The following is a 13,240-nucleotide window of genomic DNA, read 5'->3' as shown; positions in this document are numbered from 1 at the left end:
AAGGTTATATATGGCGAGTACCAACAGAGACCCATGGCCGATCAGAGACGGCCGTTTTTTCGTGCATGCGTTAAATTGTATCACCGAGCCGCATACGTCAGGGGCCGCATACTTTGGTACGGGGACGCCCAGTAGAGGGTGGGCTTGTGTTCAGGCGATATTATCCAATATCGGGCTTATTTTCGCCCAGGATTCGATCTATACAGCTTAGCTCGTGTTTCTTTGTAGGTAATTGGCAAATTTACGAGTTTAATAGCGTTTGTGGAGTCAGGGCTATGGCCCTCTAAAACGGAAGACCGTGCCGGTGTGAGGCTCGTAACACCACTGACAGCCCCGCATGATGCAGCTATGACACCGCCAAGAGCTCGCAGATTTGGGACGCCAGTCAAGATCGAGGAGAGTGTCAGGTAAGCGGGGTCGGTTGAGACAGGAATTTACCGAGTTTTGAAGATCTCCAAAGACTTACAAGGCGGGGCAAATGTATTTGCACATTCTCTCATACAGTGTGCATAGCGGGGATACGTTCTCGCACCATAGGTGCAGACTGGGATCAGAGACGGTTTTATCCGCGCCTCGCTCGTTGTACCGGCGAGGATGGAATACTTTCGCTTTACACGGAGCATGTGGAGGCAGAATTGTCCTATAGCAGGCGCAAACTAGACCGAATCGGGGGCATGGAGCGGAGCTTTTGGTGTGCATCCTAGTCTGTTAACGGCAGCTTTACGTAGTCCAATCAACCGCATTATATCTGGTTTCCGCCTCCCCAACTTCAAAACATGAATTCAGTAGATGGGTTCAAATTAACCTTCGAGTAGACAGATTGGGACTTGGGAGGAAGCTACACATGCAAATTCTGACGCTGGAGATATGTGCATTTATGCGAGCAGCTAACTGGAGTGACATTTCTGTTTTGGGTACACGAAGCTACGGGATACGGCCAACATGTCTGTGTCAGTTAGAAAATAAAACCTCTATGTTTAACTAGTCACACCTTGGCATATTACTAACCGGTCTAACATCTATTCAAGCTAGAACAAGTCGCGGTTGCCCTCCAACTCGTCCCTGCGCTCCTCTTCCTTTCTTTCGACGTACTCAACTAAAACCTCTATAAACTCTTTAGGGTTTTCACTGATGAGCCAGTGACCTGCCGCCACGTCCTTCACCTCAAATCTTGGGAAGAATTTACCAATTTCTGGGAACAAATCGTCAGTAACGTATGTGGACATCGAACCTCTGATAAAAAGAATGTCTCCTGACCAACGGACGTAGCTCGAATCAAACGGCCAGCCGGAAATATTGCCCTTGTCCAATGCATCCCCGATGATTTTCAACGGGATCTTTGATTGCAACGGGAATTCGCCCACGGCAGGCTTTCTGACACGCGTAAGGTTGGTGAACACAAACTGGCGAACCTCTTTACGCGGTTCCACCTGAGCCAAAATCGCGTCTGCCTCCTTGATATCCTTGACCATCGGTCTCACTCTCTCAGTGATGATCTTCAATTGTCTCACGTAGCGCGCAAACACCGAGCCAGTACCGCGGGACAAATCCACAGGCGAGTTGTCCACCGAAACAATCATGGACGCCAATTCAGGACTCCGCAAGCCGACCGCCATGACGGTTTTGGCCCCCATAGAGTGGCCCACAAGAATCGGGTGGGTTAATTTGTGGTCTGCACAAAACCGCTCAACGTCCGCAGCGAGCGATGGGTAGTCAAGACGGTCGATGTGAGGGGCTTCACCGTGATTGCGGAGGTCTACGCAGTAGACGTCACGCTTGAGGGCTTCCGATAATTGTCTGGACGTTAGTATGGGAAGAGGAACGAACGCTAGCCTGCTTCGGACAATGCACGGTAAGTGCTTGCATGATAACTCGGTTAAATATGGGGTTGGTTCCATGTATAACCGGGGCACAAGGCTGGGCCTTTCAGAAGCCACGTTCTAGGGTGCTGACTATACGTACTTGGCAACGGTTCTGTTGTTGGTTTTGGAGCCAAACAAGCCGTGAAAGATCAACATCGGATTGGCAGTGGAGGCCGCAGGGGCATCAAACTTCTCAAATGGCAAGGCGACCGTTTCGATGGAGGTGGATAAGGCATCACCCATGGATTCCTGGGCCGCCTGCAATTGCGAGTCTGAATCTGGTCCGTAGTACATTGCTCGCACGGTCGTGGTGCGGAACTGGCGCAATGGCAATGCGTGTTTGGGCAAGAGGCATTTAAATTGACGCAACGGCGATGTATGCTTAGGTAAGGGGTATTTAAACATTGTGGGTTAGTGGTGAAACAGTATGATAGTAGGAGGCTTCTATAGATGCAGAGTTTATAGAAATATAAAGCTGGCATACGGAGAGATACATCCGATAGTGGCCGGGGTAAGTGGATTTTTCACGTCCTGCACCGATAGGACCTTGTCCTAGTACTTTAGATAAAAAGTGGTTAAGCATATATCCACCGAGATATATCCATCAGCTTTTGAAGTAAATTTTCTAAAAAAAAAAAAAAAGAAAAAACTGAGATGTGGCTGATTGTAAAATAGAATAGGGTGTAGTTCATACCAGAGGAGAATTAATACCTCAGCTAAAAGTAGAGTTTACCGCGTGCTCCACCAATTACAACCAATTGTTTGTTAAAACCTACAATACAACGCGAGAAAAAAATACTGGAAACCCATTTGAGTCATTAAGACAGTAAATTTTCTATTTCACTCCCAGAAAACATTTAAAATTCATTAACCTCCGGTATACACATCATGACAAGACCAATGGAACTCCCATACTCCTTTAAAATGGCTCCAAAATGTTCCCCTATTCTATACCCTTAAAATTATCTAACATATCATCCAACACATCATCCAACAAATCAATTAGGCTACAGTTTGACTTGACTTTCGGAGAAATTGAACCACCCATCTCACTGTGTTTTGCGTGGGATCATTCCGTCTCAGCCTGCACATTAAATCTTTTATCCTTGCATAAAAGCTCACCATGAGACTCAACAGGGTCACACACATCTCCTCTCCTAAACCATGACGCTTGTTATTTCCGAGATTAAACCCCCGAACGGGATCCTCAAGTCGCTCTATATGTGCTTCACGGACAACACAAAACCATCGCTAGTTATAGCAAAGATAAACCGCATCGAGGTCCACGATGTCACGCCAGAGGGCTTGCAGCTCGCCCACACTCTACCCGTGTACGGCAAAATATCCACCATCGCCAGTTTCCAACCGCCTTTGTGTCTCAAACATTGGCTCATAGTGGTCACAGAGTCCGATAAACTATACATCGTGGCCTATTCCGGGCGATTTGTGGTGATGGAAGACGTCCAGTTCAGCAGCACGGGGTCCCAGTCGTCCATCGACACCAGCTCGTTGGTGGCGGTGGATCCACGGGGAGAATTTATCGTCATCCACTCCTTTCAGGGGTACGTTCAAACCATTCCCGTGAATTTACGATACCCTAAACGTTTCCAGGAAGCTACAAAGAAAGCGCAATACGAGCGGCTCTTCCAAAGCACGGTGGTGTCTTCCATCGGCGGCGTGATGGTTCAGAAAATGTGTTTAGTGCGGTCTGGAGACAAGTCAATGCTTGCCATAGCTGCAAGAGATGCCAATTTGAAGCACTTTTTCCGCTACTACGGAATGTCTGGCCACAGGTTTTCTCTCCTCTACCAGTCACCAAACCTCACCAACGAAGTGACAGCGCTAGCGCCACTTACCCGTGGCGTTCTATGCCTCACTTCATACGAGCAGTTTATATTTCCATTCCCAGAAGAAACCTTAGCCAGCAGCGATAAGACCGTTGCGGATAAAGGCGGGGTTCTTGTGAGACAGCTATCCGAGCCCATGGAACTACTTACCGCCACGATTATCGATGAAAGGATCATATGCGGCTCGGCTGACGGCCAGATTTGTATCCTCCACATCCACACGGAAGAGTCTACGCTCAAGTCATGGAGCTCCACAGACCTCGGGAAAGCGACCGTTGCCAACGACCTTATCCACCTCAATAATGGCATCTTTTTCGCGCCTTCGCAGCTTTCACGGTCTGTCATTTTCCAGGTTCGTCCCTCCGCCCCGCATATAGATATCCTCCAGTTTGTGGCATCCTCCCCACCTATCTTAAATGTGGAAGTGCAGAATGACAACACCTGTTTGACGTTGGATATCTGCCAGGGCGGGTACAACTCGGGAGAAGTGGCGCGGATCCAGAGCCGAGTAGTTACAAAGACTGTTCTCGGGCGATTCAAAGGCGTGGGACCGTGCGCGAGAGCGTGGAGCTTTCCGAGGGCAGACGGCCGCTTAATTGTGATGAAGCAGATAGATGGCTGGAGATGTTTGGAGCTTCTGGAGAAAGAGGCAAACTACGAGCTCAGGGAGGCTTCTCTACAAGACCCAATGTTTGGCGGCTTGACTGGCAAAGAGACGGTTCTTGATGTTTCCATGGTGGATGGCCGTTTGGTGATAGTCACCGATAAAATCGACGGTGCCACCGCTTTCTTTGGGTGCTTGGTGGGGGACAAGATGGTGTATGTCACACAAAATGCAATAAAAGTTACCGATCGGACAATTCACGAGATTAGCGCCTCATCCATCTCCGCCTTCCATGCTTGTCTGAATGACGGTGAACTAGTGGTTGCAGTTGGTTTATGGGACAATGCTGTCTTGGTGATTACCGAAAAAAGTTCCTTTACGGTAAACTATCTTCCGTTCAACGGCGCCATCACCAGTGTATTGCTTAAAGAATTCCATGGGGTGGTGAGCTTGGTGGTGGGAGATGGAAACGGAAACTTGTATCTCGTTCCAGATATCGATTCCCCGGCGATGGTCGCAGCGCCGTACCTGTTAGGCCCGTTCCGGGTCTTTGACCTCAATGAGAAATTCTGTGTGGTGACGCAGAGCGGCACGCTTGTCTTTTCTTACGACCCCGAGACTCTCACAGGGAGAAACTTGGGGGTATCGGACGTGGTGCTCCCTCTCACCGACGGGGTGATTCTATCCTTCCATGACCAGTCTCTTGAAATCATCAGGATGCTCGAGTCTACAGCTAACACCATCCGGACTTTGTTTCTTCCGGCAGATTTGGTGCGCAAGAAGCTTGCCCTACGTGAGATGTTTGTATTGCTCACACAAAGAGAGGGCTCCACCCGGTTGAAACTCATCCGGGACTCTGACTTCAAGGTCTTGGATACGTTCACCTTTACCGATGGCGTTGAGGGTACCGATATCTGCTCAGCGGAGTACCAAACAGTGCCCTCGCAGGTGAGTGAATTGGACCATCCAATGTTCCCAGAGCTCCTCGGTTTGCTAGCCACCGGGTTTATGGTGGCTACAAACTATTCCAATACCGTCTTGTCCTTTTTCGCGGTCAAGAACGATAAGATTGTAAAACTCTGTTCCAGCGAAGTTTTAAAGACCGGTCCGGGCCATTCCGAGGCTGTTTTGGTCAATTCAGTCCTCAACTTCCGCAACCTCTTTCTTGTCTGCGGAAACGTCACGGTGGGATTCCAGTTGGTGTATGATAGTGACCAGGATGCGTTTGCGCTTATTCGTGTCACCGATAACACCCCCACTCATCATTTTTCCTTGACCATGAAAGCCTGGGGTCTGGAAATCTACCTCGCTACTGTGTTGAACTCAGTGTATTCTCTCAAGCTTACCCAGGACTTTTCCAAAACCGCGTCCTTAAAGAAGAGACATTCACATCTCAACCCGGTAGGACTCAAATACTACGGTATGGACCTCCAGAAGGTTGCTGTGCCACACCAAAACTTCTTGACTGCGCTCGAGGTCCTTCCAAGGGCTCTAATCACCAGCGATGCTACCGGGAATGTCATTATACTGGACCGTAACACCTGGGAGACGTTAGCCATGGTGAATTTGGGCGACCAGGTAAACACCTTGAGTGGGATTCGCGGCTTCACCCCGAGCAGGGACAATCCAGGAATGGTTCCGGTAGCGATTGCGTGCACTGTAAACGGCGGGGTGTATCTCCTCCAGCAAACAGAGGTGACTGATTACGATACCGTGATGGAGGGGGTGTTGGATATGGTGGCACGCAAGCAAACTATGGAGAGCAACCCCCGGGAGGCGTATATCGATTACAGGGGGATTTTACTCCGCAACGGGACAAAGACCGAGCCCTTCAATTTTTTGGAGGTGGAGTTGCTCAGGGAGGCAAAGACCGAGAGATGCGACGAAATTTTAGCTACGAGCTATAGCTTGTGATGCAAATCAGATCCTGGAATAGCAAGTCCTGGGATAGCAAGTCTTGGGATAGCAAGTCGTGGGATAGCTAACCCTGGAATAGCATTGATAATTCCGACAACATAACTCTTACATATGTTGATTAGGGTCGGACGTGTACGGAAACCATAAGTACTAATGTTTTCAAAATATGCCCACACACGCTACGTTCAATGCATTATAAATTATATCGTATTTCATGAAACACACTAAGCCTTAAATGTCTTTTCCTCTCTGTAAGCACACAAATACGGCCAGATCTCGAGATTATCCATATCCCAAACCTTTTCACGGGCATAGACATCTTGCTTCAAGAAGTCAATGACTTCCTGCTTGGATTCAGCTCGAATGACGAATGCAGAGCCAGCGAAAGGTGGTAAAGGCTGGGAACCATCAGCCACAAGGGGTTTGTCAGAGTTGAAGATCCCACCACCCATAATCACCTTACCGCCGTTGGCAGTAAACTTTGGGGGACTGTCAGCAAAGTGCTGGGGGCGGTGTTCCATTCGGTTGTTAACCGGGGTGTCTCTCACGACAACAAGCCATTCAGTGGACATGATACTGGAAGGGATAGTTGGGAAATGACGATTACTCCGAGTACGGGACAAAGGACTCAATCCTCATATATACGAAAAATCGTGCGCGATTACGCTAGATCAGTTCGCCAATTTTCGTGATTAGTAATGATCCAGGCGTAAGGTCCCAGGATAATATGAAGTTTCGAATTTGACCCCCACTCTACAGCTGCAGGAGCTTTTCCCCGACCATTTTCCGTTTTCGCGGTTCGGGCCGTATCGGGCCAAACTGGATGACGTACTACCGTAGATATCAATTTGAGAATTGAACCCAGTCCTAATAGTACAATCCTGTAATGATACTTTTATAGACCAAAAAAAAAAGCTTTCTTTAACGCTTTGGTGACTTTAAAAACTTGTTTCCAGTTTTATAGAAGATATGCCATCGGGAGTTTACGAGAAAAAAAAAGTACTGACAGGGAGAGCATGGGCTATATGAAGAGCCCCAATGCAAGATAATTTGTGACGTTACAACTATACTCCGGAATTTATGGACCAAGTGTATTTTAAAGCTACACGTTATATATAGTTCACCCTAATTCCAGACAACGAGCAGGAGAATCCTGAAACACTAGATGGGTGAAGTTTTGGAATGCTAACTTGGCGATTGAGACATAAGACAGGATGAACTTCGAATCCACTTACAAAAAGTGAGGCTAAGACGTGTCATATCTTTTGATATCCCCACTATATACGCCAATATCATACATTCCCTACCAATCAAATAGAAAATAGGCATATCTTGGTATAACCTGCACGGAAAAGAGTTAGACTCCGACTTATAGACGCAGGGGGGCACAGCCTGAGCCAGGTGATATCCCAGTCCGGTAGATCCGTGCCGCGCGCCACAAAACGCGATTGTTATCTGATCTAGATCGGGTTTTCCAACTCAATCTCTACCCTATCTGAATGCTAAGCTCTGTTTTGGAGACTTAAAATCTACTCTTTTCTATTCATCGCCCGGAGAATATGTCGCAAGCCGGATCAGACGGCGTCAAGACTTCGTGGGGGTGGTTTGCTAAGGAGAAGCCGCGCAGGTCGAGCTTCTGCCCTCCCTCGACCCCTTCGCTCTTTCCACCAAAGGAGCGACTCGTCTCAGGATGCCAATGCTGTGGAACAGTGGTTAGCTACCCCTTTGATGCCCACAAATACCGGTGTTTGTCGTGCGAGACCACCAACCGGGTCCAGGCGGAACCAGAACTATCCCCAAGCCATCCGGAGATTATTTCGTACGCCCTACTACAGCGCTGCATCGAGGAGTGCACCCAGAAGCTCGGTGAAACCCCTGCTGAAACCTTCAAGCCATTAGAGGCGTTTGTTACCCGCCAGTTTGCGTCCTATCGACATATCCACGACTCCTTTAGACAGACCCAAGGAAAGATCCACCACCACGACCCAAATATTATGCGGATGGAGGTCCGCCAGTATTTTCACCTTTTGACTCGTTTGCCTACCCGTAGACCGTTGCTCAAGGCTTTGACTGCGGTCTTGGAGCTCTTGAAACGCCCTCCGCATCTCCAGGACACCCAGTATCTCCGCTGCCTCTTGGTCTTTATGGAGATCCCCTTCCTCGCACACGGTCTCATCCACAGCGACTTCCACGGCCGAAAACCGGTGTCGATGTTGGACACCATTGACGTCCGGTCGCTCTCATACGATATCGCCAAACGGGTCTTTGGCTTGCTCGCGCATGTGAACGAAGGCCTTTTGCGGTATCTCGTGCCCTGGCTCCGAAACACCCCCGACACGGCGTTTTTGAAGACCGTGGAGTTGGTCAACTTGTATCTCACATTTCAGCTCAACCGCCAGCTCCTGAAGGTCGTGGTCAACCCCACCAAAGAGCGAAGCGAGTACGCAGAGTACTCTGCTGCCAAGTCTGAAGCCCGGCCCAACTCGCTGTCCATAGCTCTTCCCCTCGCGTTTGGATTGTTTCCGAAGAAACCGAAAGATGATGCCAGGCGGTTGAAGCTTTCGCACTATACCAATGACTGGCGCGTGGCCACAGCCGCGAAGGTGCTTATGTTCCTTTTCATGGCTAATGGTACCAAGGCCCTCAAGTGCAACAGCTCCATTTTCTACAATTCCCTCGTGGATTACGTGAACTTGAAGCAGGATTTTGACGGCTGGCAGCAATGCCGGCGCAATCGCTCTGTATCCATCAACAACAACCTCAACATCAGCGTCCCAGTGGTGTCCGATGTTGAGTCAGTCATGAGCTATCTCCATTCGTCGATTTGTGGGGGCCTGGCGGTCACCGCTACTCGAACCAACTTTGCGTTCTGCCAGTTTCCGTTTTTGATCTCCCTCGGGGGAAAAATATCCATTTTGGAGTACGAGGCGCGGCGGACGATGGAGCAAAAGGCCGAGGAGGCGTTTATCAACTCGTTAGACAAGAAAATGGTATTTGACGTGCACTTCCGAGTCAGGGTGCGACGGACCCACATTGTGCCCGACTCCTTGCGGTGCATCCAGGATAACCGAGCAAACTTCAAAAAGGGGCTCCGGATCGAGTTTGTGGGGGAGCCGGGAATCGACGTGGGAGGCTTGCGGAAGGAGTGGTTTCTCTTGTTAAGCCGAGACCTATTTAACGCCGATAACGGCATGTTCACCATGAGCCAGGAGTCTAATTTGTTGTGGTTCAGCTTGGCACCGCTCGAGAACGACGAAATGTACTACTTATTCGGGGTGGTTCTCGGTCTAGCGATCTACAATTCCACTATTCTCGACCTTTCGGTGTTTCCGTTTGCGCTTTTCAGGGCTTTGCTAGGGAAACCTTTGGACTTGGAAGATTACTCCGAGTTGTACCCGGAAACAGCCAATGGTCTCAGACACCTCTTGTCCTACGACGGAAACGTAGAGGACCTCTCCCTCACGTTTGAGGCCACCTACAGAGATGTTTTCGGAAGCGTGCAGACGAGAGAATTGGTACCAAAGGGGGGCGACATTTCGGTAACGAGCGAGAATCGAGTGGAATACGTTGATAGATACGTGGATTTTTTCCTCATGCAGGGATTGCTTGAGCAGTTTAGACCGTTTAAGAAGGGTTTTGACAACGTGACGGGGGGCAATGCGTTGTCGCTATTTACCGCCCACGAGATCCAGCTCCTACTCTGCGGCAGCAGCGAGGGAAGCCTCGATGTGAAGATATTGCGGTCGGTCTCGAAGTACGCAGGCTGGGGTTCGGTGGAGCGGGCAGAGGAGGCAAACATCGTTGTGTGGTTCTGGGACTACTTTGAAGAGATGCCCTACAGGGAGCAGAAGCTATTGCTCCGATTTGTCACCGGGTCGGATCGCGTGCCGGCCACGGGAGTACACACCATGAATTTCAAGGTGGTGAAGTTATCAGGGCATCATGAACGGCTTCCCATCGCACACACCTGTTTCAACGAGTTATGTTTGTATGAGTATCGGTCGAAGGAGGTGCTTCAGCAGAAATTAAGCGTGGCTATCAATGAGAGCTCCGGGTTTGGGTTGAGGTAGAAAAGAAGCGCTTACATGTTGAATTTAGCCTCATAGTGAATAAGCAGCGAAACTGCAAAGCTGTGGATGAGCTGTGGAGAGTTGGCACAGAGGTTCTCAACCTGGTTAGGATTTTATAGATATGGATTATGATAAATGGCGATACAGAACTTGGGTTGTAGTACCAGCAGGCCCGGGATCGGCAGATCGTACTGGCTTGAAATTACTCCGACATAATCAAATAACTCGTCACACTTGAGGATATCATATTGACTGATGGATATTGCTACCGTAGTCTACCCTGGGCCATCCCCTCCAAATCTCCAGAAATAATGCTAAGCTACTATTTCCCCAAGAATCCAGAGCATTTTCGATCAGAATTCCATCTTGTGTGGATTAGCCCTGAATAGGGCGTAATCGAGCTGCCAAATGGCACCTCACAACCTGCACATGGAACACACCACTCAGACCCCTCACACAGCCAGATAAAAAGCCCCCCAAACGCCCTTTATAATTCACTTCTATTAACTCCATGTATTTTCTAAGTCGAATCATTCACACCTGTGTTCAGCTACCCTTCCACCTTTGAACCAACCTGTCCAGGTTACCTGCAGGTAATTCTCCTGCATACGTGACAAAATTTTTCAGGTTGCTGAAATTTTTCACGCATATTTATCTCCATGTTCTCCCTCTTCCGCAAACAAACACTCACGCTAAACAACATGGGCAGAAAGGGATTCAAGCGCGGCGGCAAGAAGCAATTCGGCAAGCGCCCACAGGTGGACGACCGCAACAACGGCTGGACGGAGATTGCACGTGAAAACGAAAAATGGGAGAAGTACTACAAGGCGCTCAACATCATCCCGGAAGCCGAATGGGACGCGTTCAACAAGGCGTGCCAGGACACTTTGCCGCTCACCTTCAGAATCACTGGCTCGCGTGCGCACGCGCAGGAGATCCAGGAAATCTTTGTCAACAAGCACCTCCCGTTGATCCAGGACACCGAGTGGGAGGGCGAGAAGCTCGCACCGCCTAAGGAATTGTCGTGGTACCCGGACCACTTGGGCTGGCAGTTGGACGTTTCCAAGTCTGTGTTGCGCAAGAATGAGCAGTTCGCACAGACTCAGAGATTCCTTGTCGTTGAAACCGAAGTCGGTAACATCTCCCGACAGGAGGCGGTCTCCATGATTCCGCCGTTGGTGCTTGACGTTGAGCCACACCACGCCGTTTTGGACATGTGTGCAGCGCCGGGCTCTAAAACTGCCCAGTTGGTTGAGGCCTTGCACGCGCAGGACTCCGTGACCCCAGCCACTGGCTTTGTCTTGGCAAACGACTCGGACTACAAGCGCTCACACATGCTCATCCACCAGGTGAAGCGCCTCAACTCGCCAAACTTCTGTGTCGTCAACCACGACGCTCAGTTATTCCCAAAGATCCGGCTCGACGGGCAGAAGGAGTTTGTCAAGTTCGACAGAATCCTCTGCGACGTGCCGTGTTCCGGGGACGGGACCATGAGAAAGAACGTGACCGTGTGGAAGGACTGGAATACCGGTAATGCCCTCGGTTTGCACACGCTCCAGCTCAACATCTTGAATCGTGGGTTGCAGTTGTTGAAGAGGGGTGGGCGCCTCGTTTACTCCACCTGTTCCATGTCGCCAGTCGAGAACGAGGCAGTGGTGGCCGCTGCTTTGAGGAAGTGGGGCAATCAGATCAGATTGGTCAACTGCGATGACAGATTGCCGGGCTTGGTCAGATCCGAAGGGATCAGCGACTGGCCGGTGTTCGGCAAAGACATGGAGTTGAGAGAGATTGGCGCTGAGGACGTTGCAGCGTCTGTCTTTCCGCCGTCCGAGGAGGAAGCTAAGGCGTTTAACCTTAAGAACTGTATCAGAGTGTATCCACACCAGCAGAATACTGGTGGGTTCTTCATCACCGTTTTCGAGAAGATTGGCGAGACGGTTGAGAAGAAGAGAGCTGCTAGTGACGAGCAGGAGGCCGTTAAGAAGGCCAAGATCGATGCCGATACACCGGCTGGAACCCCAGTTCCGGCAGACGCTCCCGTTGCTGCTCCTAAGCAGATTGTCAAAATGAGAAAGGAAAAGCTTCCACGTGACGCCAACGAAGAGCCATTCGTCTTCCTCGATCCAAACCACCCACAGCTCCTCAAGTGCTGGGAGTTCTACCACATCGAAAAGGATTTTGCCAAGGACTGTACCCTTGTCCGTAATGCCCAAGGCGAACCAATCAGAACCATCTACTACGTCGCCCCGGCCATCAGGGATATCCTCTCGGCCAATGAGCAGAAGCTCAAATTCATCCACGCCGGTATCAAGCTCTTTGTCTCGCAGAGAGGCGAGGGCGAGTGTCTCTGGAGAGCCCAATCCGAGTCCTTGAACGTCTTGGAGCACGCCTTGGGTCCGGAAAGACGCATTTCCTGTAATCCGGACATGCTTTTAAAGTTGTGCCAGCAGTCTTTCCCACACTTGCCATCCTTGGCTGAGGCTGAGGCCGACGTTGCGTTTGTTGAGGAAGCCAAGAAGTTTGAGATTGGCTGTGTCTTTTTGACTGTCAACAGAGGTGAGGGCAAGGAACAACTCTTCTTGCCGTTGTGGAAGGGCAAGAATTCTATTAACTTGATGGTGAGCAAGGCCGAGACCTATGAGTTGTTGTACAGAGTCTTTGGTATTGTCACCGAGAAGAATGCTGAGTATAAGCAGCAGGCCAAGCCGCAAAAGCAGGTTGAGGGTGAAACTCCAGTCGAATCTGCTGTCGAATCTGCTGTTGAATCTACTATTGAGTCCGCTGTTGAATCCGTCGCTGAAACCCCGTTTGAATCTGCCGTTGAAACTCCAACTGAAGTTGCCGAAGCTGAGATTCCAGCCGAAACCGCCCAGTAAGCGAATTTGTATTTTACCTTTATATCATTTCATGTATATCACTGTAAGAATCTACTTCGACAGC

General features: G+C 49.8%; 6 protein-coding genes across 6 annotated transcripts; 3 read left to right on the top strand and 3 right to left on the bottom strand.

Moving 5' to 3' along the window:
* Window positions 1–234: 234 nt before the first annotated feature.
* BABINDRAFT_160230 (uncharacterized protein) lies at window positions 235–719 on the bottom strand. Its single transcript, XM_019128123.1, has one exon. It carries the CDS (start codon window positions 621–623, stop codon window positions 435–437), a length of 189 nt encoding a protein of 62 aa, XP_018987345.1. The 5' UTR covers window positions 624–719; the 3' UTR covers window positions 235–434.
* Window positions 720–727: 8 nt separating this feature from the next.
* BABINDRAFT_160229 (uncharacterized protein) lies at window positions 728–2,304 on the bottom strand. The gene has a single exon (XM_019128122.1). The coding sequence runs from the start codon at window positions 1,896–1,898 to the stop codon at window positions 1,029–1,031; it is 870 nt and encodes a 289-aa protein (XP_018987344.1). The 5' UTR covers window positions 1,899–2,304; the 3' UTR covers window positions 728–1,028.
* Window positions 2,305–2,741: 437 nt separating this feature from the next.
* Window positions 2,742–6,446, top strand: BABINDRAFT_114365 (uncharacterized protein). The gene has a single exon (XM_019126865.1). The coding sequence runs from the start codon at window positions 3,027–3,029 to the stop codon at window positions 6,225–6,227; it is 3,201 nt and encodes a 1,066-aa protein (XP_018987343.1). The 5' UTR covers window positions 2,742–3,026; the 3' UTR covers window positions 6,228–6,446.
* An 8-nt stretch (window positions 6,447–6,454) lies between these two features.
* Window positions 6,455–6,802, bottom strand: BABINDRAFT_32382 (uncharacterized protein; the record flags this gene model as incomplete). Its single annotated transcript, XM_019131585.1, has 1 exon — window positions 6,455–6,802. The coding sequence occupies one exon, from the start codon at window positions 6,800–6,802 to the stop codon at window positions 6,455–6,457; it is 348 nt and encodes a 115-aa protein (XP_018987342.1).
* An 860-nt stretch (window positions 6,803–7,662) lies between these two features.
* Window positions 7,663–10,778, top strand: BABINDRAFT_160227 (putative E3 ubiquitin-protein ligase; the record flags this gene model as incomplete). The annotated part of the gene is made up of 1 exon (XM_019128121.1): window positions 7,663–10,778. A coding segment is annotated over exon 1 (2,506 nt), but the record flags the coding sequence as incomplete, so codon positions are not given.
* A 223-nt stretch (window positions 10,779–11,001) lies between these two features.
* BABINDRAFT_31874 (tRNA (cytosine-5-)-methyltransferase) lies at window positions 11,002–13,176 on the top strand (the record flags this gene model as incomplete). The annotated part of the gene is made up of 1 exon (XM_019131565.1): window positions 11,002–13,176. The coding sequence occupies one exon, from the start codon at window positions 11,002–11,004 to the stop codon at window positions 13,174–13,176; it is 2,175 nt and encodes a 724-aa protein (XP_018987340.1).
* Between the last annotated feature and the right edge of the window lie 64 nt (window positions 13,177–13,240).

Source organism: Babjeviella inositovora (assembly GCF_001661335.1).
Source record: "Babjeviella inositovora NRRL Y-12698 unplaced genomic scaffold BABINscaffold_2, whole genome shotgun sequence".
NCBI lineage: Eukaryota > Fungi > Ascomycota > Pichiomycetes > Serinales > Babjeviella > Babjeviella inositovora.
Note: the sequence above shows the minus strand (reverse complement) of the source record. Positions and strands in the feature narration are given on the sequence as shown.

Excerpts from the sequence above, each read along its gene's own strand:
- BABINDRAFT_160230 (XM_019128123.1), bottom strand. The coding sequence starts at position 623 with ATGCTCCGTGTAAAGCGAAAGTATTCCATCCTCGCCGGTACAACGAGC.
- BABINDRAFT_160229 (XM_019128122.1), bottom strand. The coding sequence starts at position 1,898 with ATGGAACCAACCCCATATTTAACCGAGTTATCATGCAAGCACTTACCG.
- BABINDRAFT_114365 (XM_019126865.1), top strand. The coding sequence starts at position 3,027 with ATGACGCTTGTTATTTCCGAGATTAAACCCCCGAACGGGATCCTCAAG.